This window comes from Gorilla gorilla, chromosome 3 (assembly GCF_029281585.2).
Source record: "Gorilla gorilla gorilla isolate KB3781 chromosome 3, NHGRI_mGorGor1-v2.1_pri, whole genome shotgun sequence".
Lineage (NCBI taxonomy): Eukaryota > Metazoa > Chordata > Mammalia > Primates > Hominidae > Gorilla > Gorilla gorilla.
This window is the reverse complement of record NC_073227.2, coordinates 148,334,809-148,358,421: the sequence shown is the minus strand read 5'-3', so window position 1 is coordinate 148,358,421 and position 23,613 is coordinate 148,334,809. Positions and strand designations below refer to the sequence as shown.

Below are 23,613 nucleotides of genomic sequence, written 5' to 3'. Positions count from 1 at the left end.
AAGACTAGCCTGGGCAGCAAGGAGAAACCCTGTCTCCACAAAAAAAAAAAAAAAAAAAAAAAAATTAGCCAGGCCTGTTGGTTTGTGCCTGTAGTCCCAGCTACTTGGGAGGCTGAGGCAGGGGAATCGCTTGAGCCCAGGAGGCAGAGGCTACAGTGAGCAGAGATCGCGCCACTGCACACCAGTCTAGGCAAAGGGAGTGAAACCCTCTGCCAAAAAAAAAAAAAAAAAAGATTTTCTGTTTAAAATTAGACCTACACCAAAGCACATCATCTTGAAATTTCAAGAGCTGGGGATGAAGAAATGATCTTAAAAATCTCAAGCAAGGCCAGGTGCAGTGGTTCACGCCTGTAATCCCAACACTTTGGGAGGCCGAGGCCAGCCAGCGGTTCACCTGAGGTCAGGAGTTCGAGAACAGCCTGGCCAACATAGTGAAACCACGTCTCTACTAAAAATACAAAAATTAGGCCAGGTGCAGTGGGCCACACCTGTAATCCCAGCACTTGGGAGGCCGAGGCGGGTGGATCACCTGAGGTCAGGAGTTCAAGAACAGCCTGGCCAACATGGCGAAACCCCGTCTACTAAAAACATAAAAATTAGCTGGGTGTGGTGGCGTGTGCCTTTAATCCCATCTACTCTGGAGGCTGAGGCAGGAGAATCGCTTGAACCCGGGAGGGGAAAGCTGTAGAGAGCCGAGATCACGCCACTGCACTCCAGCTTGGGCAAAAGAGTAAGATTCTCTCTGAAAAAAATAAATAGATAAATGCAAAAATTAGCCCGGTGTAGTAGCAGGTGCCTGTAATCCCAGCAGGAGAATCTCTTGAACCCAGGAGGTGAAGGTTGCAGTGAGCCAAGATCACACCATTGCACTCCACTGCAGCCTGGGCAACAAGAGCAAGACTCTGTCTCAAAAAAAAAAAAATCTCAGGCCGGGCGTGGCAGCTCATCCCTATAATCCCAGCACTTTGGGAGGCTAAGGCAGGCAGATCAGGAGGTCAGGAGATCCTGGCTAACATGGTAAAACCCCATCTCCATTAAAAATACAAAAAATTAGCTGGGCATGGTAGCACACACCTATAGTCCCAGCTGCTCGGTAGGCTGAGACAGGAGAATTGCTTGAACCCAGAAGGCAGAGGTTGCAGTGAGCCAAGATTGCGCCACTGCACTCTAGCCTGGGCGACACAGCAAGACTCAAAAAAAAAAAAAAAAAAAAAAAAAACTCAAGAGGAAAAAAAAATCACTTGATAAAAAGAATGTGAATGGACTGACTTTCATAAGATGACAAAAGAAACCAAGATGACAAAAGAAAAATGCTTTTAGAATTCCAAAGAAAAATGATGCCCAACAAAGATCTGTATACCCACTCTAGAATGTTTTTAAAAGATCACTTTTTTAAAAGTATATTAAAAATAATGTCAATAACTGAGCTACCTCAACAGTTATCTCTGAAATATCTAGGCCCCCAGAACCTAAAGCCATGTTTCCTCCAGGCCAGATCCTCAGTCTGTAGCATCAGAATACCATACATTTCAGATATACTGGCCTTCTTTGGCCATAAAACTACACAGTTCTCCTTATACTTTTAAAACCAGCTACCAGAACCAATTTGTTGGTCCTCCACATCACAATCCTCTCAATACCTTCCATCCCCTTTAGAGAGCTTACTTTCAATATTTGAATCTTTTGAGAGGCATTCTCCCCAAGTTTATTTTTAGTGAACTTTTACTTTGAAATAATTATACATTCAGATACAGTTGTAAGAAATAATAGAGATCTCATATATCCTGGTTTCCCCCAATGTTAACATCTCACAAAAATATACTACAACATCCCAAACAAGGTATTGACTTTGATATAAATCAATCTTAGCTTATACTTCCCCAGTTTTACTTGCACTCATTTGTGATTTAGATCAAAGCAATCCTATCACATATGTAAGTTCGTGTATCTACCACCAGTGAAAAATGCAGAGCAGTACCACAAGGATCTCCTATTTCTCTTTTTATAAATATAACCATCTCACTCTCTTATGTACCCTCCACCAAAAATTCAATTTTCTTTTCCTTTTGCACATTAAATCACCAAAACATATATAAACCAGATATATAAATCACCAACACTTATATAAACCTTATAAATAATTAACATGAGTGTAACTTCAAAATTTATACATTTTCTGGCCAGGCCGCAGAGGCTCACGCCTGTAATCCTAGCACTCTGGGAGGCCAAGGCAGCCAAATTATTTGAGGACAGGAGTTTGAGACCAGCCTGGATAATATGGTGTAATCCCGTCTCTACCAGAAACACACAAAAAAATCGTTGGGCATGGTGGAGTGACCCTGTAATCCCAGTAAGTCAGGTGGCTGAGGCACAAGACTCTCTTGAACCCAGCAGGCAAAGGCTGCAGTGAGCCAACATGGCAGCACAGCACCCCAGCCTGGGCGACAGAGCGAGACTCTGTCTCAAAAAAAAAAGTCATATTTTTTCAACTTTATAAAAAACTGAAATATTATTCAAGTTAAAATTAGTCACAAGTAGAAAAACCAAGACAAAATTCATTTTTTTGAGACAGGGTCTCACTTTGTCACCCTCCCTGGAGTGCAGTGGTGTGATCATGGCTCACTGCAGTCTTGACCTCCTGAGCTCAAGTGTTCCTCCTGTCTCAGCCTCCTGAGTAGCTGAGACCACAGGCACATTCCACCAAAAAATTAGCATTAGCTAACTTTATGAATTATTTGTAGAGACAGGGTCACCCTATGTTGCTCAGAGGGCCCCAAACTCCTGGGCTCAAGCAATCTTCCTGCCTTGGCCTCCCAAAGTGCTGTGATTACAGGAATGAGCCACTGTGCCCAGCCTCCAAAATTCTTAAATCATGTTCAGAAATAAAAAATATACTTTAAGGCCGAGTGCAGTGGCTCACGCCTCTAATCCCAGCACTTTGGGAGGCCGAGGCGGGCGGATCATGAGGTCAGGAGTTCAAGACCAGCCTGACCAACAAGGTGAAACCCCGTCTCTACTACAAATACAAAAATGAGCTGGGCATGGTGGCTCGCGCCTATAATCCCAGCTACTCAGGAGGCCAGGGCAGGAGAATCGCTTGAACCTGGGAGGCAGAGGTGGCAGTGAGCCAAGATCGTGCCACTGCACTCCAGCCTGGGCAATAGGGCAAGACTCCATCTCAAAAAAAAAAAAAAAAAAACACTTTAAAAATTGATACAACTTATTTTCCTCATAGAATAACCCATAAGTGTCTACTGAAGGCCAACAATTACAAATTTAAAATTGTGCTAAACTTTTCCAAATTTTACATATGTACCTAACAAACATAAAGTGCACTGACCTTATACTCCACCCAGGGTATGTCACACTTCACTCAGTCTGTAACAACTTACCCTCAATTTCACTGGGGCTGGCTGATGTCTTTTTTTAACTTCTATCCAAGGTTCTGAGTCCAAGTCAGGCAAACTGGTAGACAAACCTCTAGACATTGCTTGAAGAATACTTGTTTCACTGTTTTTCTTTGGGCTCAATGGGCTTCCAATTCTTGGAGAATTTGGGGCAGACTCTAAAATTTTAAGTTAGTTCTATAGTTAAAATGATAATGGCTTTTCTTACTTACAAAATACATTTCATTTTTTCCTTAACTGGGGCTTGATATTTTTTCACAAAAACATGATCAGTCTCAACTGTAAGCTTTCCAGTGATTTTCAAACCTGAAGGGCTCATAATATTTACTCAAAAGTGAAGCCACTGAATAATTAAACAATGTCACCAACTCTTACACAGACCACTACATTCATGTAAACTTCTCAAAAATATCAATGTGAGTCACTTCCTAATTATGACAGTACAACTATTAGGAAGTCAAGTTCTCTGAAAAATCTTAGATTAAAATCTATAAATTACAAGGAAATTATGGAATCTCAGTTGCTATTAAGCCATAGTTAAGCTAAATGCACATCTTATTCAAGGTAAAATTAGTCTCTTGTTCTACTAGGGTCTATACTAAAGCCATTATTACTCCTACTTTTCACATTTCCTTGGCTCAGCAAGGTTTGCCTACTGCAATAAATGCAGTGTAGTCATTTGCTACTTTGGCTCATACTGAAATACTTTAAAGAGTGAAGTGTCGACCGGCCTGACCAACATGGAGAAACCCTATCTCTACTAAAAATACAAAATTAGCCGGGCGTGGTGGCGCATGCCTGTAATCCCAGCTACTCAGGAGGCTGACGCAGGAGAATCGCTTGAACCTGGGAGGTGGAGGTTGCAGTGAGCCGAGACGGCGCTATTGCACTCCAGCCTGGGCAAAAAAAGCGAAAACTTCATCTCAAAAAAAAAAAAAAAAAAAAAAGAGTAAATGTCACATCACTAAGGCACACAGCCCTGGCAATAACATTAAAAGCATTTAAAAATTGTTGGAACTTAAAAGGTCTTTCTATACAGTACACTTCTGTAGGTTTATTTTTAATCAAAATGATAAAATTCAAATTGCAGCCAAGCGCAGTGGCTCACACCTGCAATCCCAGCAGTTTGGGAGGCTGAGGCGGGTGGATCACAAGGTCAGGAGTTCAAGACCAGCCTGGCCAAGATGGTGAAACTCCGTGTCTACTAAAAATACAAAAAAATTAGCCAGGCCTGGTGGTGAGCGCCTGTAATCCCCACTACTCAGGAGGATGAGGCAGAGAATTGCTTGAATCCGCGAGGCAGAGGTTGCAGTGAGCTAAAATCTGTGCTCCAGCCTGGGCGACAGAGCAACTCTCTGTCTCAAAAAAAAAAAAAAAAAAAAGAAAGAAAAGAAAAAGAAAAAAAATCAAATGGCTTCTTTTATAAATATTTTTTCAAAAATCAAAGAATATTTAAATATTTTAAGTTATATTCATGTTTAGATCTGAAGATGCAATAATATGAACTTGCTTTGGACACAAGGTGTCTTCAAAAAATGTACTCTGTAACATTATGTTGTAAGCCTCAAATATACACAATAAAATTTATTTTTCAAAAATGTATACCATAAAATTCTTAATATCATTAACTCCTCTAAGTCAATTCATTGAAAATATTGAGAAGTTAAATGTTAAATGCAGAAAGCTGAAATAAATTAACACCAGCAATCTTTTGTTTAATATTTACTAAATGAAAGGCACATTTCAAGAATGGGTTTAAGAAGAGTATTTCAAGATTTTACATTCATCTACACGCTAGACATAGATGAGAGTAAAATCAGATCGCTTTAATATCTTCCCCTTGGACACATGGACTCAACCAGGACTCAACTACTAGATTACTGTATTATTTATAAAAGACTATATATTGTTTCATAACAGCAAAAGCTCTAGAACTGTGCTGTTCAATACAGTAGGCACAGCTGGGCATGGTGGCTCATGCCTGTAATCCCAGCATTTTGGGAGGCCGAGGTGGGCGGATCACCTAAGGTCAGGAGTTGGAGACCAGCCTGACCAACATGGCAAAACCCCATCCCTACTAAAAATACAAAAACTAGCCGGGCGTGGTGGTGGGTGCCTGTAATCCCAACTACTTGGGAGGCTGAGACAGAAGAATCCCTTGAACCAAGGAGGCAGAGGTTGCAGTGAGCTGAGATCACGCCATTGCACTCCAGCCTGGGAGACACAGCAAGACTCCATCTCAAAAAAAAAAAAAAAAAAAAAAAAAAAAAAAAAAAATAGAGTAGGCATTAGCTATATGCAGTTATCTATCACTTCAAATGTGGCTAGTCCTGAAACATGCTCAGGACAAGAGTAAAATACACACCAGGTATTAAAGACCAGGTACTCCCAACCCCGCTAAAAAAAAATAGTGCCATTAATTTTTACACTGAGCATATAACATTTCGATCTATTAAGTTAAATTAAAATATCTTCTATTTAAAATATTAAAATTAATTTCATGTTTTATAATTTTAAGAATACTAAAATTTTGAGAGTTATATATATGGCTCACATTTTTATTGGACAGTGGTACACTGTAACTTTATTAACACTACATATATCACCAATTCATTCACAAAAAAAGTACAAGTGAAATATAAGCTTTGGATGAACATTAATTGTCTACTTATAGGAATGGGAAAAATATTAACTCCAGAGAACACTTTTTTTTTTCTTTTTAATGAGCCATACATGAAACTTTTTTTAAGAGACAGAGGATGGGCACGGTGGCTCATGCCTATAATCCCAGCACTTTGGGAGGCCGAGGCAGGCGGATCATCTGAGGTCAGGAGTTCAAGACCAGCCTGGCCAACTGGTGAAACCCCGTCTCTACTAAAAAAAAAAAAAATACAAAAATTAGCCAGGCCTAGTGGTAGGCACCTGTAATCCCAGCTACTTGGGAGGATGAGGCAGGAAAATCACTTGAACCCAGGAGGTGGAGGTTGCAGTGAGCCACTGCACTCCAGCCTGGGGGACAAGAACAAGACTTTGTCTCAAAAACAAAACAAAAAAAAGAGACAAGGCCTCTTACAGCTGTACAGTGCCATGATCATAGCTCACTACAGCCTCAAACTCCTGGGCTCAAGTAATCCTCCCAACTCAGCCTGCTGAATAACTAGTACTACACGTGCACACCACCACACCCAGTCAACATAAAAATACATATATTTTGTAGACTGGGTCTCACTTTGTTACCCAGGCTGGCCTTGAACTCCTGGCCTCAAGCAATCCTCTCACCTCAATCTCTAAAGCGCTGCGATTATAGGCATGAGCTACTGCACCTGGCCCAAAAAACTCTATTTCTAATACTATGAATTATCAATGTTCATACTAAATAAAGCCTTAAAAGTAGATGAAGAGCTGGGCTCGGTGGCTCATGCCTATAATCCCAGCACTTTGGGGGGCCGAGACAGGTGGATCACCTGAAGTCAGGAGTTCGAGACCAGCCTGACCAACATGGTGAAACCCCGTCTCTACTAAAAATACAAAAAAATAGCCGGGCGTGGCAGCACACACCTGTAGTCCCAGCTACCCGGGAGGCTGAGGCAGGAGAATTGCTTGAACCTGGGAGGCGGAGTCTGCAGTGAGCAGAGATCGTGCCATTGCACTCCAGCCTGGGCAACGGAGCAAGACACCTTCTCTCCAAAAAAAAAAAAAAAAAAATTATGAGTTTTTGGTATGTCACCCAGTCTGGCCTCGGAACTCCTGGGCTCAAGCATCCTCCAAACTTTACCTCCCAAGTAGCTGGGACTACAGGTGTACACCCCCACACTCAGATGCTTCTTATAAAATTATCTCTAAATGTTATTTAAGCTTGAATTATGCTTAAATACTTCTACTGGGAAGTAAAGTATTTCAATATATTCGCCAACACATATGCTTAGAAATGAAATGACATTAAAACACTAAAGAATTTGGGTAAGACAAGAAAACGTACAATTCTTAGAATAAGACTCGTAATGGTGTTAACCTCATAATTAATTTATATATATGCTCTGTGTGGTCTGCTGTATCTTTTTTTTTTAATAATGAAAAGATTTCAAACTATACATCTCAACGGATTAAGGGTAATAGTAAACCCCTAATCTTCCAAGACAAAATGAGTTTAAATGACTTAGATTACCTGATATTAAACTACTTAGAAACAAAAAAAAAATTAGATACATATATTTAATACTTGTTTTAATTTGTAAGAACACAGAAAATTTATCTTTGCTGCTTTTATTAACTGAAAATTATCAGTGGCCGGGCACAGTGGCTCACGCCTGTAATCCCACCATTTTAGGAGGCCGAGGTGGGCTGATCACAAGGTAAGGAGTTCGAGACAAGCCTGACCAACATGGTGAAACTCCATCTCTACTAAAAATACAAAAATAAGCCAAGCGTGGTGGCACGCACCTGTAATCTCAGCTACTCGGGAGGCTGAGGCAAGAGAATTGCTTGAATCCAGGAGGCGGAAGTTGCAGTGAGCCGAGACTGCGCCACTGTACTCCAGCCTGAGCGACACAGTGAGACTCCGTCTCAACAACAACAACAAAAATATCAACTGAACTCTCCAAAGATAAATCACCATATACATTTCATCTCTGGTATGATTTTTTTTTTGTACCTTGGGAGGATCACAGTTCTGGGTAATTAAAAAGGTTTCCTGAAAAAAGGATTATATATTTTATGTGTGGCACTTTTTAAAATTCTCATTGAGTGGTGCTAAGAGTCAAGGGGAAAAAAAAAAGAAAAGAAAGAAAAACACTACATTACAGTGCCCTTGTGAAGATTATTAAAATTTAAAAAAAGAAAAAAACCCAACATTGTCAGGTACCTGACCTTTCAATTCTGATGAATGAAATCCTTTAAGAGTTAATAGCAAAATACTAACAATATCCATAAAACTGCAAAACCTATGTTTCAGAAGTAATCTTACCATTCCCATAATCAATGTTTTCTGGTGCATAAAGGTAGACTTCTGCTCAGTTCAACCCCTATTAGAAAATTCAACCTCCAGATAGGAAAAAAAATAGAAATTTTAATCTCTTTGATGAAGAAGACCAATTATGTTAGAATATTTTACCATACAAATCCCGCAGAAATCATAAAGAGTTATGTTGTTAAAATTTTAAGGTCTTCAAATTTGAGATTAAAATGATATATAGTTTCACTACTTTTCTCTACTCATAGATACATATAAGCACAGTCTATGCTTCTTATCTCTATTTCCACTTCAAATTTTTGGTGACATACTACTCTCCATTGACTTAAAGAAACTAGGCTTTCTTATCACTAGGAAATCATTAAGGTCAGAAATTTGGGAATTCATGGAAAGAGGTGATTTACATATTTATTCCTATGACCTAATGTGAATCAGCATAATTCTAAGAACCCTCCATCTTCCTATATTTCTTCCTTAACCATCTAGTTTCTGATATATAATCTAAATAACCTAAAATTTATGACATTTTAATATATACTGGCTTGTTTCAGACAATATGTGCATGCATCTGAGTGTATATTAAAAAACACAAAAATGTACGACATTATGATTTTATTCTTATAATTTTATTAGTATGCATAAATGGTTAATGGACAGGCATTACCAACTTGACTGACCTATCTTACCTACCCTGCAGTGAAAGTATATGCTATTTTATCTAACTTACCCAATGCCTTGTGAACCCAATGTTCATAAGCTAGCTAAAACTATCATCTTGGACCCAAGTTGATATCATAAATAAATCTAACATATATAATCACCCATTATATCTTAACAAAAAATAAATTAAAAACCACTAGCTAAAATAATGTCACTTTTCTTCAGCTTTTAAAATGCCTGTCCAAGTTGCTTACTGGGATTAGAAGCAGAAGGCTGACAAAGAAACATATGATAAAAATAGTGTGAGACTGTCCATCATCGATGCTTTGTTGATGGGACGTCCTCTCATACTGATGTATCAAAAATACATTTTGAAGAGTAAAGGAAGAAATAACCTCATCCAGTTCTTAAATTCCTTACCCCTTAAGTGTCCACATTAATAAGTCTTATGTCCAAGTGAAACATCATGACAATATCTGAGTTTTACAATGTACACTACACTGAAAGGCAAATCGAATAGCAAAGTACTTAAGAATCTGGGAAATGCTACTCAATCCCCTCTTTTTCTGCTTTATTCATCTGGACACAAGTACATAACCCAGGAAACAGAAAACATAATCTTGCGGTATTTCCAGAATAATAATAATTAACTTTCCCACCATGAATAAAAGCAGCCCATGCAGCCCAGGCCAATTACACAGAAATAGGCAGCTCCTATAAAAAGAGTAGCAGTCCTCTGGTCTGTCTCTCATTATCGCAAAGGTGGTTATCTCCACTGCAGTGTTGGCCCAACTTCCTCCACCAAGAGGTGGGAATAGACATTCTTGAACAGAAGACAGTCTGATCGCTTTCATTTTTGCAGCAGGATTTGTTCCAGTATTTATAAAGGCATTTCAGTGAGTCACCTATTCCACTGCATATTCCGATCAAATGACATCCAAGAGCTTCAGAAGATCATCACCCTGACTGAAAAAAGTTTAAGCACACATTTTTTTCCCAAGAGGGAATGTCTTAAAAATGATCCAGGAAAAAATTATTAACATTAAATCTTTTGGAAATTCTAAACACAACCAAATTAAACAGAACCCCAACTCTGATTTAGAATGTAGGTCATTTTATCTTTCCAAGACAAGATTAAAGCATATTGGTAACAAAATTAAAGGAAGACTACCCCACTCTTGAGCATAAGACCTTTTTAGAATAATCCAATCATACTATTCCAATTTTACAGGGGAAAACGATACGTATCTATAGTTATTTAGTAAAAATAAAAGACAGAAACTCCATACATGACAAAGTACACATATAATTTAAGAACAAGAAACATAAGACAGCTTTCCTCATAATTCTTAAATCCTTATTTAATTTGTAACTCTGTGAGTGAGGCAATATGAATACAAAATGGGACATCAAAAGTCTTTCAGTTAGCTTTAATTTTCCTATCTAATCTAAATAAACTAAAAATAAATAAGTAAGTAAGTAAATTGGACCAAATAACCCACTGTTACATCGTTTGCTCTAGAAGAAAAGATGTTACCTGTATGTGAGCAAAAGGCTTGGCCTGGTACAAACTCTGGACAATCAATCAGTTGAGAGAAGTCTGTTGGTGGCACACTGCGTGGAGGAGGGCCTGGAATTGGCCATTTTTCTGGTTCTATCTTTTTTCTCATTTTCTCATCCACAATTTCTACTTCTGTGCTATCCTTCAGTGCCTATTAACAGAAATTGAGCTATTAAAATGAGCTATTTCACTGCCTGTGCTATACTTCTAAGAACCTAAAAATTTGAAAATCTGAAACTAGCAAACTAATTTGCAGTTAAGATTCTAAAAAATCCATAAGTTAACCACATAGAACACAAGTTTTAAAATCATTTGCACCTGTAAGGTAACAAATATCCTGATCTCTCACTTATTTAACTTCAGATGATATATTTTTCACAATTAGAACAGTCATTTAAGGAATACTGAATCAGCTAGAAGCAAATTGACTTTTACTATTTTCTTCTCTCTCTCATATTTCCTTGTCTTCCATTAAAATATTACCAAATAAAATTTAGGCATTTTATTATTGTAATAATTACCACAATTTATTGAATAATAAGTACTACATGTACTCATGATTCCTCACAATACCTCATAAAGAAGGTATCACCCCTACGTATAGATGAGGAAACTGAGGCTCAAAGAAATAAACTTAATCAAAGATCACAGATCTAGTATGAGACAACACCAGGACTCAAACCACTATCTATCTGCAACTAAAAGTCTTAGCCATTAGGCAAAGGTGCCTCCCCAATATGTACTACAAGGATAAAACAAAACTAGGCCAAAATTTCTTCAAGATACAAACTAAAGCCTTATTGGTTTAACTTCTCACTGAAATACAGGAGTACTCACCTTTTAGAAATTAGGATAAATACAAAATGTATAATATAAAAACAATATAAAGTTATATGTACATTAACTTATAAAAATTAAAGCCCACTACATTTTAGCTGGAGAACATGCTGTATATAATTAAGAACATTAACCGGGCCAGGTGCTCATGCCTGTAATCCCAACACTTTGGGAGACCGGTGCGGGTGGATCACGAGGTCAGGAGATTGAGACCATCTTGGCCAATATGGTGAAACCTCATCTCTACTAAAAATACAGAAATTAGCTGGGCATGGTGGCATGTGCCTGTAATCCCAGCTACTTGGGAGGCAGAGGCAGGAGAATCACTTGAACCAGGGAGCTGGAGGTTGCAGTGAGCCGAGATGGCGCCACTGGACTCCAGCCTGGAGACAGAGCAAGATTCCATCTCAAAAAAAAAAAAAAAAAAGAACATTATCCATTCAGAAATGAACAGATTTTGAAAAAAGAACCTACTCTTGCTCTTAATATTAGTATGGTACTTAACTCTCAAGTTATATTTTCCATAACTGGGCATTTCTTTTTTTATTATTATTATTTTTATTTTTTGAGATGGAGTCTCACTCTGTCACCCAGGCTACAGTGCAGTGTTGTCAACTTGGCTCACTGCAACCTCTGCCTCCCAAGTTCAAGCAATTCTCTGCCTCAGCCTTCGGAGTAGCTGGGATTACAGGCGCCCACTACCACACCCGGCTAATTTTTTTGTACTCTTAGTAGAGATGGGGTTTCACCAAGTTGGCCAGGCTGGTCTTGAACTCCTGACCTCATGATCCACCCGCCTCGGCCTCCCAAAGTGCAGGATTACAGGTGTGAGCCACCGCGCCTGGCCATAATTGGGGATTCCTTTAAATTACAATTAGGACTTATTTTAAATGAAACTCCTTTGAGAAGGGAGTCTGAAATATAAAATGGAGAAAGATAGGAAAGAATCCTATGGTGAAAGCTTTAGATGAGTAAAATCAGTGTATTTTTCCCAACATATATTTTCCTCATTTTGTCCACTGAAAGACCTAGAAGCAATGACACCCCAGTAGCAAACAGTATGCCCAGCATCCAGACCATTGCAACAACATGGATGAATGTCAAAAACTACCAATGAAAAGAACTCAGAGACAGAAGAAATCAATTTACACAAATGCCAAGAACAGACTAATCTAATCTATGATATGAAAATCAGAAAAGTTGTTGGAGAGGCTGTGTGACACTGACTAGAAAGAGCCATGAAGGAAGTTTTTAGAATAATGAAAGTATTCTACATCTTGCTTGGGGTAATGCTTATGTTTAATTTTCAAAACTCACAGTGAACATCTAAGATCGTTGTATTTTACCATATATTATCTATCCCTGAATGTAAAAAAAAAAACAAAAACAAAACTCCTTGAAACTTTCCCATATGTTTAAATTTTCCAAAGTAAAGTTGTGGAAAAAGACTGCTATAGTGTTGGTCAGAATGTGAAGCAAGTCAAACTCCCAATAGTGGTGGTTTTGATTGGTTTGATACTTTAAAAAAATGTTTAGCAGTATCTACAAAAGGTAATCACACATTTATGCCCTGTTACCCACCAGTTTCCCAGGAAAATAAATGCTTATGTTCACCCAGAAATATCTATGACAACGTTCACAGTAGCATCAAAGACCCAAAGTGGAAAGAATCCAAATATGTCTACCAATAGGAGCATAGAAAAATTAACTGTTGCCGGGCACGGTGGCTCAAGCCTGTAATCCCAGCACTTTGGGAGGCCGAGGTGGGTGGATCACCTGAGATCAGGAGTTCAAGACCAGCCTGGCCAACATGGTGAAACCCTGTCTCTACCAAAAATACAAAAACTTAGCCAGGCTTGGTGGTGGGTGCCTGTAATCCCAGCTACTCGGGAGGCTGAGGCAGGAGAATCGCTTGAAACTGGGAGGTGGAAGTTGCAGTGAGCTGAGATCAGGTCAGTACAACTCCAGTCTGGGCCACAGAGTGAGAGCGGTCTCAAAAAGGAAGAAAGCAAGAAAAGAAAGATTGATTAACTGTTATATTCATACAACGGAAAAACTACCAAAAAACAGAAAGTAAACAACTGCTATACACCAATATGAATAAATCTCACAGAAATAACTTCAGAAATAAAATCAGATATAAAAGTCATAACACCATTTATGTGAAGTTCAAAAACAGGAGAGAGGCCTCTTAAAAGGGAGAGCAGTGGTACTGACTAGGAGGGTACAGAAAGCAGCTTGCTTGCGTCTTGAAAATGTTCTGTATCTTAATCTGGATGGCAGTTACCTGACCGTATACATAGGAAAAAAAATCGTCTCTAATCTTATGAGTTACAATATATAATGTATAAAGGCCAGGCGCGGTGGCTCACACCTGTAATCCCAGCACTTTGGGAGGCTGAGGCAGGCAGATCATGAGACTCCATCTCAAAACAAATAAATAAATAAAATAATAATAATGTATAAATTATGCCTCAATTTAAAAGAAAATATTTAAAGAAAAACTTGTGGGATGAAAAGCTCAAAGTTCTTTATGTACAGCTACTAAAGCCTCTTCCAACACATGCTTTTTATAAAAAATAAAAAAAGAGGAGGCTGGGTGCGGTGGCTCACACCTGTAATCCCAGTACTTTGGGAGGCCGAGATGGGCAGATCACCTGAGGTCAGGAGTTTCAGACCAGCCTGGCCAACATGGCAAAAACCCGTCTCTACTAAAATACAAAAATTAGCCAGGCGTGGTGGCAAGCGCTTGTAATCCCAGCTACTCGGGAGGCTGAGGCGGAAGAATCGCTTGAACCTAGGAGGCAGAGGTTGTAGTGAGCCAAGATCATGCCACCGCACTACAACCTGGGTGACAGAGTGAGACTCTGTCTCAAAAAAAAAAAAAAAAGAGGAAGGGGCATAACAAACATTGTATGTAGTAAGGTATCATAGTATTCTCTTACATAAACAAACAATCTCAGGAGGAAGACACAAGAAAGAAGTAACACTGACCACTACCAAGGCAGGTAATTCATTCATTGTTGGTGGAAAAATGGGAAAAAAAAAAATTTTTACCATATACCTTTTTTTTCCTTGGACAATCACTGGAAGATAACCATATACCCTTTTGAGTTTTGAATTTTGTGTAATTTATTTCCTATTTAGAAATAATAAATTTAAAAGGGAAATGAAGAACACAGAAAGTGAAACATTCATCACTCAGGACATAAAAGGATCATATAAAAATTACACCATGCACAAAATTAAGGTAAAGACCTAAAAGAAACAGAGTTACACATATTTTTTATTAAAAACCAAGCCTTGGTAATCCTGAACTCCTAAACAATGAGTTACTGGGTACATCAGTATTTTCCAGTATCTGAGGCTTTAACTGACTTAGCTATTAATTTTGGTTCTTTTCTTAATGATACAGACCTACTACTATGAATAACTACCAATGCCGGAATACATAGATGTTGCATTCTTACTGCCTGGTAGTAAGAGAAAGACTTGAATGTGCAAAGACCTGGAGATAAAAAGAAAAGAGCACAGGTTTTGAGGAACCACAAGTTCAGACAATTTAGAAAACAAGGTTTGAGATGAAAGTAGCAGGCACAGTTCTGAGGCTGATATTATATTAATTATTCCTCTAAATCCTCATACTCTATTATAGCTTAAGTATTATTTGCTATATTTTAACAAGAAAATTGAAGCATGAAGATATTATGTTAATTGCTTAGTTATACAACTGGTAAGCTATAGAACCAAGATCAATTTGCTCTAACAAATGGAAGACACAAAAAGCTTTCAATTATGGGGAAGACATCGAGAATGCAGTAAGCTAAAAAATAGACGAGCGGAGAAGAATCAGATTCAACAAGTTTGGTTTGCGTTTGCATACTCAACCAGGGCAGATACGGGTATCAGCTAAAGTATTTTGCTTCTCTTGAGAGTTTTTCAAGAAAGGAAAAACTTGAGCATATTCAAATACATATGGGAAGAAGCTGGTTAAAATGAAATGCATGAAGATAAAGGAGTTATCAACAGAAAGACATCGTTTAAGACTAACAATAATAGCAAATGCTTACTTATTTAGAGCTTACTACATTTGCCAGATACTTTCATTAACACAATTCATCCTCATGACAACCCTAGGAAATATATATTACTGTCTTAGGACATTGACAATAGTCACAGAGCTACAAGGGACATATTCATAGGTCCATGATCTTGATATGTTAACACTGCAATGCCTAATGAAGCCTTACTTTCTCAACAGAAAAAGAACACCTTTCCTACTATTACAAATAGTAGGTGCATAATGAATGTTAAGTGAATGCAGACATATGTTCTTCTACATTGCTATGCTTATGTGTTTCTGCTTTTCAATAGTGGTATTATTTTTTACTGTATCATTAGCTACTGTATCAGTGCTAACCATAACAGTAGCTCAAAGCTTCCTTTTAAAAATCCTTCCTTACTGCTGTAGGTTGTAAAAACAAAACGTCAATGATTTTAAAATTGTGCTTGAGGATTTAACGGGACTACAAACAGACCAAAAAGGCATACAATAATAAAATTACAACTACAGTCGTACAGAAGTAGACAGGGAAAAAAATGGCAACAACTTCATAAAAAACGGCAGCTGAGTTGGCTACAGCACTTTGCTATAGCACAATGGCAGCAGTTAATAAACTCATTCTAATGCCGGCGGCGGTAGCTCATGCCTGTAATCCCAGCACTTTGGGAAGCTGAGGCAGGAAGATCACTTGAGGCCAGGAGTTCGAGACCAACCTGGCCAACATGGTGAAACTCCATCTCTACTAAAAAATGAAAATAAATAAATAAGTAAATAAATAAACTCATTCTACTATGAATCATAATATTTGCTCTAAGAGCAAATTTTGCAAAAAAAAAAAAACTAATTTTCTCTGTTAATTACAATATATAGAAACCTTATATACTTATCTATAAACAAATGCAATAATGACATTGCTTACAGTAATTATTTTCATGAAACCAAGAATCATTAATTATACACCAACAAATCATAATTTTACGCTGTTTTCAAAACATGGACTTTACTACAGTAAAATCAATTCTCCTGTCTCAGCCTCCCAAATAGCTGGGATTACAGGCACGTCACCATGTCCAGCTAATTTTTGTATTTTAGTAGAGACAGAGTTTGACCATGTTGACCAAGCTGGTGTCAAACTCCTGACCTCAAGTGTTCCATTGGCCTTGGCCTCCCAAAGTGCTGGGATTACAGGCATGAGCCACTGCGCCCAGCCCTGTAGTTGATTTTTAAAACACGAAGCACACGTGTTCAAAAACTTGCTATTCAAAGAAGCCTGTTAAGAAATGAAGCCAGGCGCGGTGGCTCATTCCTGTAATCCCAGCACTTTGGGAGGCCAAGGCAGGTGGATCACCTGAGGTAGAAGTTCGAGACCAGCCTGACCAACATGGTGAAACCCTGTCTCTACTAAAAAATACAAAAATTAGCCAGGCATGGTGGCAAGCGCCTGTAATCCCAGCTATTCGGGAGGCTGAGGCAGGAGACTCGCTTGAACCCAGGAAACGCAGGTTGCAGTGAGCTGAGATCACGCCATTACACTCCAACCTGGGTGACAGAGCAAGACTCTGTCTCAAAAACAAAAACAAAAAACAAAAACAAAAAACAAAAAACAAACAAAAAAAAGAAAATGAAAAGACAAAAACTAGGAAAAAATATTTGCAAAATACATAATGGACTTGTATCCAGAATGAAGAACTCATACAATTATCTTTTAAAAAACACTTCAATAATAATGAATAAAAAATCTGAACAGACATATCCACTAATAAGGTATGCAGACAAAAAAGCACATGAAAAACTGCTAACAACTTTAATCACTAGTGAAATGCAAATTAAAACCACAATGAGTCCAGGCGTGGTGGCTCACGCCTGTAATCCCAGCACTTTGGGAGGCTGAGGCGGGCAGATCATAAGGTCAAGAGATCAAGACCATCCTGGCCAACATGGTGAAACCCCCATCCCTACTAAAAACACAAAAGTTAGATAGGCGTGGTGGCGTGCGCCTGTAGTAGCAGCTGCTTGGGAGGCTGAGGCAGGAGAATCACTTGAACCCAGGAGGCGGAGGTTGCAGTGAGCCAAGATCGCACCAGAACACTCCAGCATGGGCGACAGAGAAGAGACTCTGTCTCAAAAAACAAACAAAAAAACACAATCAGGCCAGGCACGCGGTAGCTCACGCCTGTAATCCCAGCACTTTGGGAGGCCAAGGCGGATGGATCGCCTGAAAGTCAGGAGTTCGAGACCAGCCTGGCCAACATGGTGAAATCTCGTCTCTATTAAAAATATTAAAAAATTAGCTGAGCGTGGTGGCAGGCGCCTGTAATCCCAGATACTTGGGAGGCTGAGGCAGGAGAATTGCTTGAATCTGGGAGGTGGAGGTTGCAGTGAGCCAAGATCATGGCATTGCACTCCACTCCAGCCTGGGCAACAAGAGCAAAACTGAAACTTTGTCCCAAAAAAATAAAAAACCCACAATGAGAAACCACTATATATCTATTATTCAAAAAACTGACAATATATGCAATGATAAGGCTGAGGAACAAGTCCTATAGATAATCGTGGGAATGCAAAATGGTAAAGCCACTTTGGACAATAGGTTGGCATTTTCTTACAAAGATAGGCATATACTTACTATACTTTCCAGCAAACACAATACTAGATATTTATCCAACAGAAATATATATATATATATATGTGTGTGTGTATGTATATATACACGTATATATATGTGTGTGTGTGTGTATATATATATATCCCTATAAAGATCTTCATGCTTTACTCACACTCTCCAAAACCATAAATAATCTGAATGTCCACCAACAAGTGAATGGATAAACTGTGGTATATCCATACCATGGAATACTAGTCAGCAATATGAAAGAACAAACTACTGCTACATGCAACATAGGTGAATCTCAAAAGCACAATACTAAGTGAAAAATCAGAAACAAAAGGCTACAACTTTTAAAATTTTATGATAGTCTGGAAAATGCAAAACTATAGGGATAAAAAGCAGACTAGTGGCCAGGCGTGGTGGCTCACACCTATAACCCCAACACTTTGGGAAGCCAAGGGGGGGTGGATCACCTGAGGTCATAAATTCAAGACCAACCTGGCCAACATTGGGAAACCCTGTCTCTACTAAAAATACAAAAATTAGCTGGGTATGGTGGCGCACTCCAGTTAACCCAGCTACTTGGGAGGCTGAGGCAGGAAAATCCTTGAATCTGGGAGGCAGAAGTTGCAGTGAGCCAAGATTGTGCCACTGCACTCCATACTGGGCAACAGAATGAGACTCTGTCTCAAAAAAAAAAAAAAGAAAGAAAAAAAAGCAGATTAGTGATTGTGGTTACCAAGGGTTGTGTGTAGGGAAAAAAATTGGCTGGAAAAAAAAAGATGTTGAAAGCATTTCTAGAAACAGGCCAGATGAGAGATTTTTTTTTCCCCCAAAGTGCTGGGATTACAGGCATGAGCCACCATGCCCAGCCAGAAGGACTATTTTAAATTAGCCTTTCAATAAGTGGGAATGGCTGGGAGTGCTGGCTCACACCTGTAATCCCAGCATTTTGGGAGGCGAAGGTGGGCGCATCACGAGGTCAGGAGTTCGAGACCAGCCTGGCCAAGATAGTGAAGCCAAGTCTGTAATAAAAATACAAAAATTAGCCAGGCATGATGGTGCATGCTTGTAGTCCCAGCTACTCAGAAGGCTGAGGCAGAAGAATCGCTTGAACCCGAGAGGCGGATGTTGTGGTGAGCCGAGATCATGCCACTGCACTCCAGCCTGGGCAACAGAGTGAGACACTGTCTTAAAAAAAAAAAAAAAAAAAAAAAAAATATATATATATATATATATATAGGAACACATGCTTTTTCACAGTAACCTGAAGAAATTTGTGTTTCATTGAGCCGTTGCACTCTATCACCCAGGTGTGAGCCGCCATGCCCAGCCCTGAAGAAGTTTTAAGGACCAAGGATGTTCAAAAGGGTTAAAGTTTGAAGGATCAGGTTTAAAATAGGTTGACTAATTGAGGGGGAGGGGAAGGAGAAAATACATAGTAACATCGTTAGCAATACTTTCAGGGGTTTCCAAGGTTAGACATTTATGAAGGTTTTACAAAATAGAAAAACATCATGGAATGCTGTCTGAGCCTCAAGCAACTACAGATTGTCTGTTTTTAATACTCTGTTTTTCAGAGAAGTTTTAGGTACAAAGGAAATTTGAGCAGAAAGTACAAATTGTTTGTCAAATGAGCAATTACCTCTAAGATGAGATTAAGGTTTGTAGTGAGAGCCTGAACACGCTGAAAACCAGCAATCAGGGAAATAGGCAAGAAACCTTGTTCATCCATCCTTCCCCGAAGAAAGAAGTCTCGTTCCAAATTTTCTACACTGAAGTAATATTCACTGAAAAGAGAAATCAGAATTTCATCCATTTATTTAGTAGGAAATAAATATTTCTATTGCTCCCACATTAACTGTGAAAACCAATCATTAACATGAAAATATTGTAATTTGGTTAACAATATGTATAGCTCTAATACAATACAGATAGGGTAAACATATAAGATAGCAAAAAACCCTACTGAATTAATAACTTCTCTTAAAATATTATTTTCCAAAAAATTAATAACTTCTATTTAGATCAGCTTCACTAAATATAAAGAATTAAGCTGCTCATTTTACCTTAAAATAGTTCAATAATTGATTTTAATGAGTTAATTAGATGAAAATCTTTACAAAGCCACTTCTACTTGTTTCATTTAAGCATTAGATAACAAAGCTAATCCCATGTTAGCATAATGCCTTCCACCTTTTTCCCAGTCGCTGAGAAGAGTGGTATACTGGAAGTATCCTTTGTCAAATTCGCATACAGAAAAGTAGTTCATTTTGTTTTCTAAATTGACAAAGTACTGACATGTTTAATACTTCTGAAGCCTAGTAACCAGCACAATTCTTAGTTAAAAACTCAGTGAACACGGCCAGGCGCGGTGGCTGACGCCTGTAATCCCAGCACTTGGGGAGGCTGAGATGGGTGGATCACCTGAGGTCGGCAGTTCAAGACCAGCCTGACCAACATGGAGAAAACCTGTCTCTACTAAAAACACAAAATCATCCGGGTGTGGTAGCGCAAGCCTGTAATTCCAGCTACTCAGGAGGCTGAGGCAGGAGAATCCCTTGAACCCGGGCAGCAAACATTGCAGTGAGCCAAGATCGCGTCATTGCACTCCAGCCTGGGCAACAAGAGCAAAACTCCATCTCAAAAAAAAAAAAAACTTAGTGAACACACAGGCATATGTGCACATATATATTTTGAATGATTCAAGTTCTCCATGCTTCTTTCTTTGACAGACAGACCATAAGACATTAAGGGTGACCTGGTGAGGTGGCTCACGCCTGTAATCCCAGCACCTTCGGAGGCTGAGGTGGGTGGATCGCTTAAGGTCAGGAGTTTAAGACCAGCGTAACCAATATGGGGAAACCCCATCTCTACTAAAATACAAAAACTAGCTGGGCATGGTGGCGGGTGCCTGTAATCCCAGCTACTCGGGAAGCTGAGGCAGGAGAATCAATTGCACCCAGGAGGCAGAGGTTGCAGTGAACAGGGATGGTGCCACTATACTCCAGCCTGGGCGAGAGCAAGACTGTCTAAAAACAATAATAAAAGACATTAGCCAGGCATGGTGGCTCACGCCTGTAATCCCAGCACTTTGGGAGGCTGAGGCGGGCAGATCACGAGGTCAGGAGATCGAGACCATCCTGGCTAACATGGTGAAACTCCATCTCTACTAAAAATACAAAAAATTAGCCAGTTGTGGTGGCAGGCGCCTGTAGTCCCAGCTACTCGGGAGGTTGAGGCAGGAGAATGGTGTGAACCTGGGAGGCGGAGCTTGCAGTGAGCCAAGATGACACCACTGCACTCCAGCCTGGGCGACAGAGCGAGACGCCATCTCAAACAAACAAAAAAAAAAGACAGACATTAAGGGTGAACAGAATACAGCTAAAGAAGGAATATCCTTGATACCATGAGGCACATGGAAGCAAAAATATAGAAGATGATTAGATGTTTTATCTTCTCTTGAAAAACACAAACCCACTTAACCTTTCCAAGAGAAATGTAAATGGATGAACTGTCAGTATGATCAGTAACTACAAATCCCAAGATATAAAGATAATATTCACAATACATTTAATAATAGCCTTTGAGAAATACATGTTTATCCACACCATAGGAAAGGTTAAAGAGAGAGAGAGAAATACATGTTTAAATTATAGCCTCCATAGGCCGGGCGCGGTGGCTCACACCTGTAATCCCAGCACTTTGGGAGGCTGAGGCGGGCGGATCATGAGGTCAGAAGATCGAGACCATCCTGGCTAACACGGTAAAACCCTGTCTCTACTAAAAATACAAAAAATTAGCCGGGCAAGGTGGCGGGCGCCTGTAGTGCCAGCTACGTGGGAGGCTGAGGCAGGAGAATGGTGTGAACCTGGGAGGCGGAGCTTGCAGTGAGCTGAGATCGTGCCACTGCACTCCAGCCTGGGCAACAGAGCGAGACTCCGTCTCAAAAAAAAAAAAAAAAAAAAAAAATTATAGCCTCCATATATATAAATGAGAGTATGAGGATTTTAAAGACAGAGAAGAAGACAAACAGGGGAAAATATAGAGAAGAATGATACAAAAGAAATACATAACATCAATGATAATGGGGCCTACAGTTTAATAATCCCACACTATTTCCAAATCACAGAGAAAGTTTTCAAACATGGAATACAAGTTATGAGAAAACAAACCAGCTCACATTTTGGGGTATAAAACTCAGTGACTAAAGATGCCCTTGAAGTATATGGGCCAAATTCTATCTTTGAAAAAAAGGCATCTATAACTGGAAACTGGTTTTCAGCTACCTTTTACTGAAGGGGAAGAAAATAAATCAACTTATGTTAAGAATGTAAATATCCAAATTTTCCTTTAATAGTTTGATATTTACCCAATTGTCAGAGTGCAAAGCTCTCTCAAAGACTACTGAAATACTACTGACATCTCACTCAGTAACACTAGTAAATCATTTACTTTTTTTTTTTTTTTTTTTTTTGAGATGGAGTTTCACTCTTATTGCCCAGGCTGGAGTGGGATGGCATGATCTCGGCTCACCGCAACCTCCGCCTCACAGGTTCAAGCGATTCTCCTGCCTCACCCTCCTGAGTAGCTGGGACTACAGGTGTGTGCCACCATGCCCGGCTAATTTTTGTATTCTTAGTAGAGACGGGGTTTCACTATGTTGGCCAGCCTGGTCTCGAACTCCTGACCTCAGATGATCCACCTGCCTCGGCCTCTCAAAGTGCTGGGATTACAGGAGTGAGCCACCATGCCCTGGCCTCATTTACTCTTTTTAAACACTAAAGGAAAAAATTTTAAACACTGAAGGAAAAACACTGAAGTCTTAAAGCGATGAAGATTCTGATGGTTGTTACACCTCAAAAGCCTTATTCATAGTGTCTGGCATGTGGCAGATACATAATACATGTGTTAAAATTCTAAAATTTCATGCAGGGCACGGTGGCTCACGTCTGTCATTTCCACACTGAGAGGCCATGGCGGGCAGATCACCTGAGGTCAGGAATCCGAGACCAGCCTGACCAACATGGTGGAACCCCGACTTTACTAAAAATACAAAATTAGTCAGCCATGGTGTTGCATGCCTGTAATCCCAGTTACTGGGGAGGCTGAGGCAGGAGAATCGCTTGGACTCGGGAGGCGGAGGTTGCAGTGAGCCAAGATTCCACCATTGCACTCCAGCCTGGGTGACAACAGCAAAACTCCACCTCAAAAGAAAAAAAAAAAAATTCTAAAATTTCAGACATTAAGACATTTGATTTAGTCACAAGTTACAACTGTTCTTAGCTGTGAGATGTGAACTTCCCTAAATCAATAACAAACTGTCCTGGCCAGGCACTTTGAGCTCCGGCATTCGAGACCAGACGGGGCAACATGGCAAAACCCTGTCTCTACTAAAAATACAAAAATTAGCTGGGCGCAGTGTCACGTGCCTCTAATCCCAGCTATTCGAGAGGCTAAGGCAGGAGAATTGCTTGAACTTGAACCCAGGAGGCAGAGGTTGAGGTG

General features: G+C 39.5%; 1 protein-coding gene across 25 annotated transcripts in view; it reads right to left on the bottom strand.

The window, feature by feature from the left end:
- The window catches only part of LARP1B (La ribonucleoprotein 1B), a 202,235-nt gene that overhangs the window by 98,328 nt on the left and 80,294 nt on the right, over positions 1 to 23,613 (bottom strand). For 21 of the 25 annotated variants that reach the window (XM_063705537.1, XM_063705533.1, XM_063705536.1 and 18 more), the window contains 3 exons: positions 19,751 to 19,895; positions 10,574 to 10,748; positions 3,393 to 3,565 (listed from right to left, as the gene is read on the bottom strand). In XM_063705537.1, the coding sequence (XP_063561607.1) occupies positions 3,393 to 3,565; positions 10,574 to 10,748; positions 19,751 to 19,895 (493 nt within the window). Of the gene's footprint in view, positions 1 to 3,392; positions 3,566 to 8,983; positions 10,003 to 10,573; positions 10,749 to 19,750; positions 19,896 to 23,613 lie in introns of those variants that run through there. The other 4 variants (XM_063705540.1, XM_063705539.1, XM_031010057.3 and 1 more) reach the window with 1 other exon arrangement.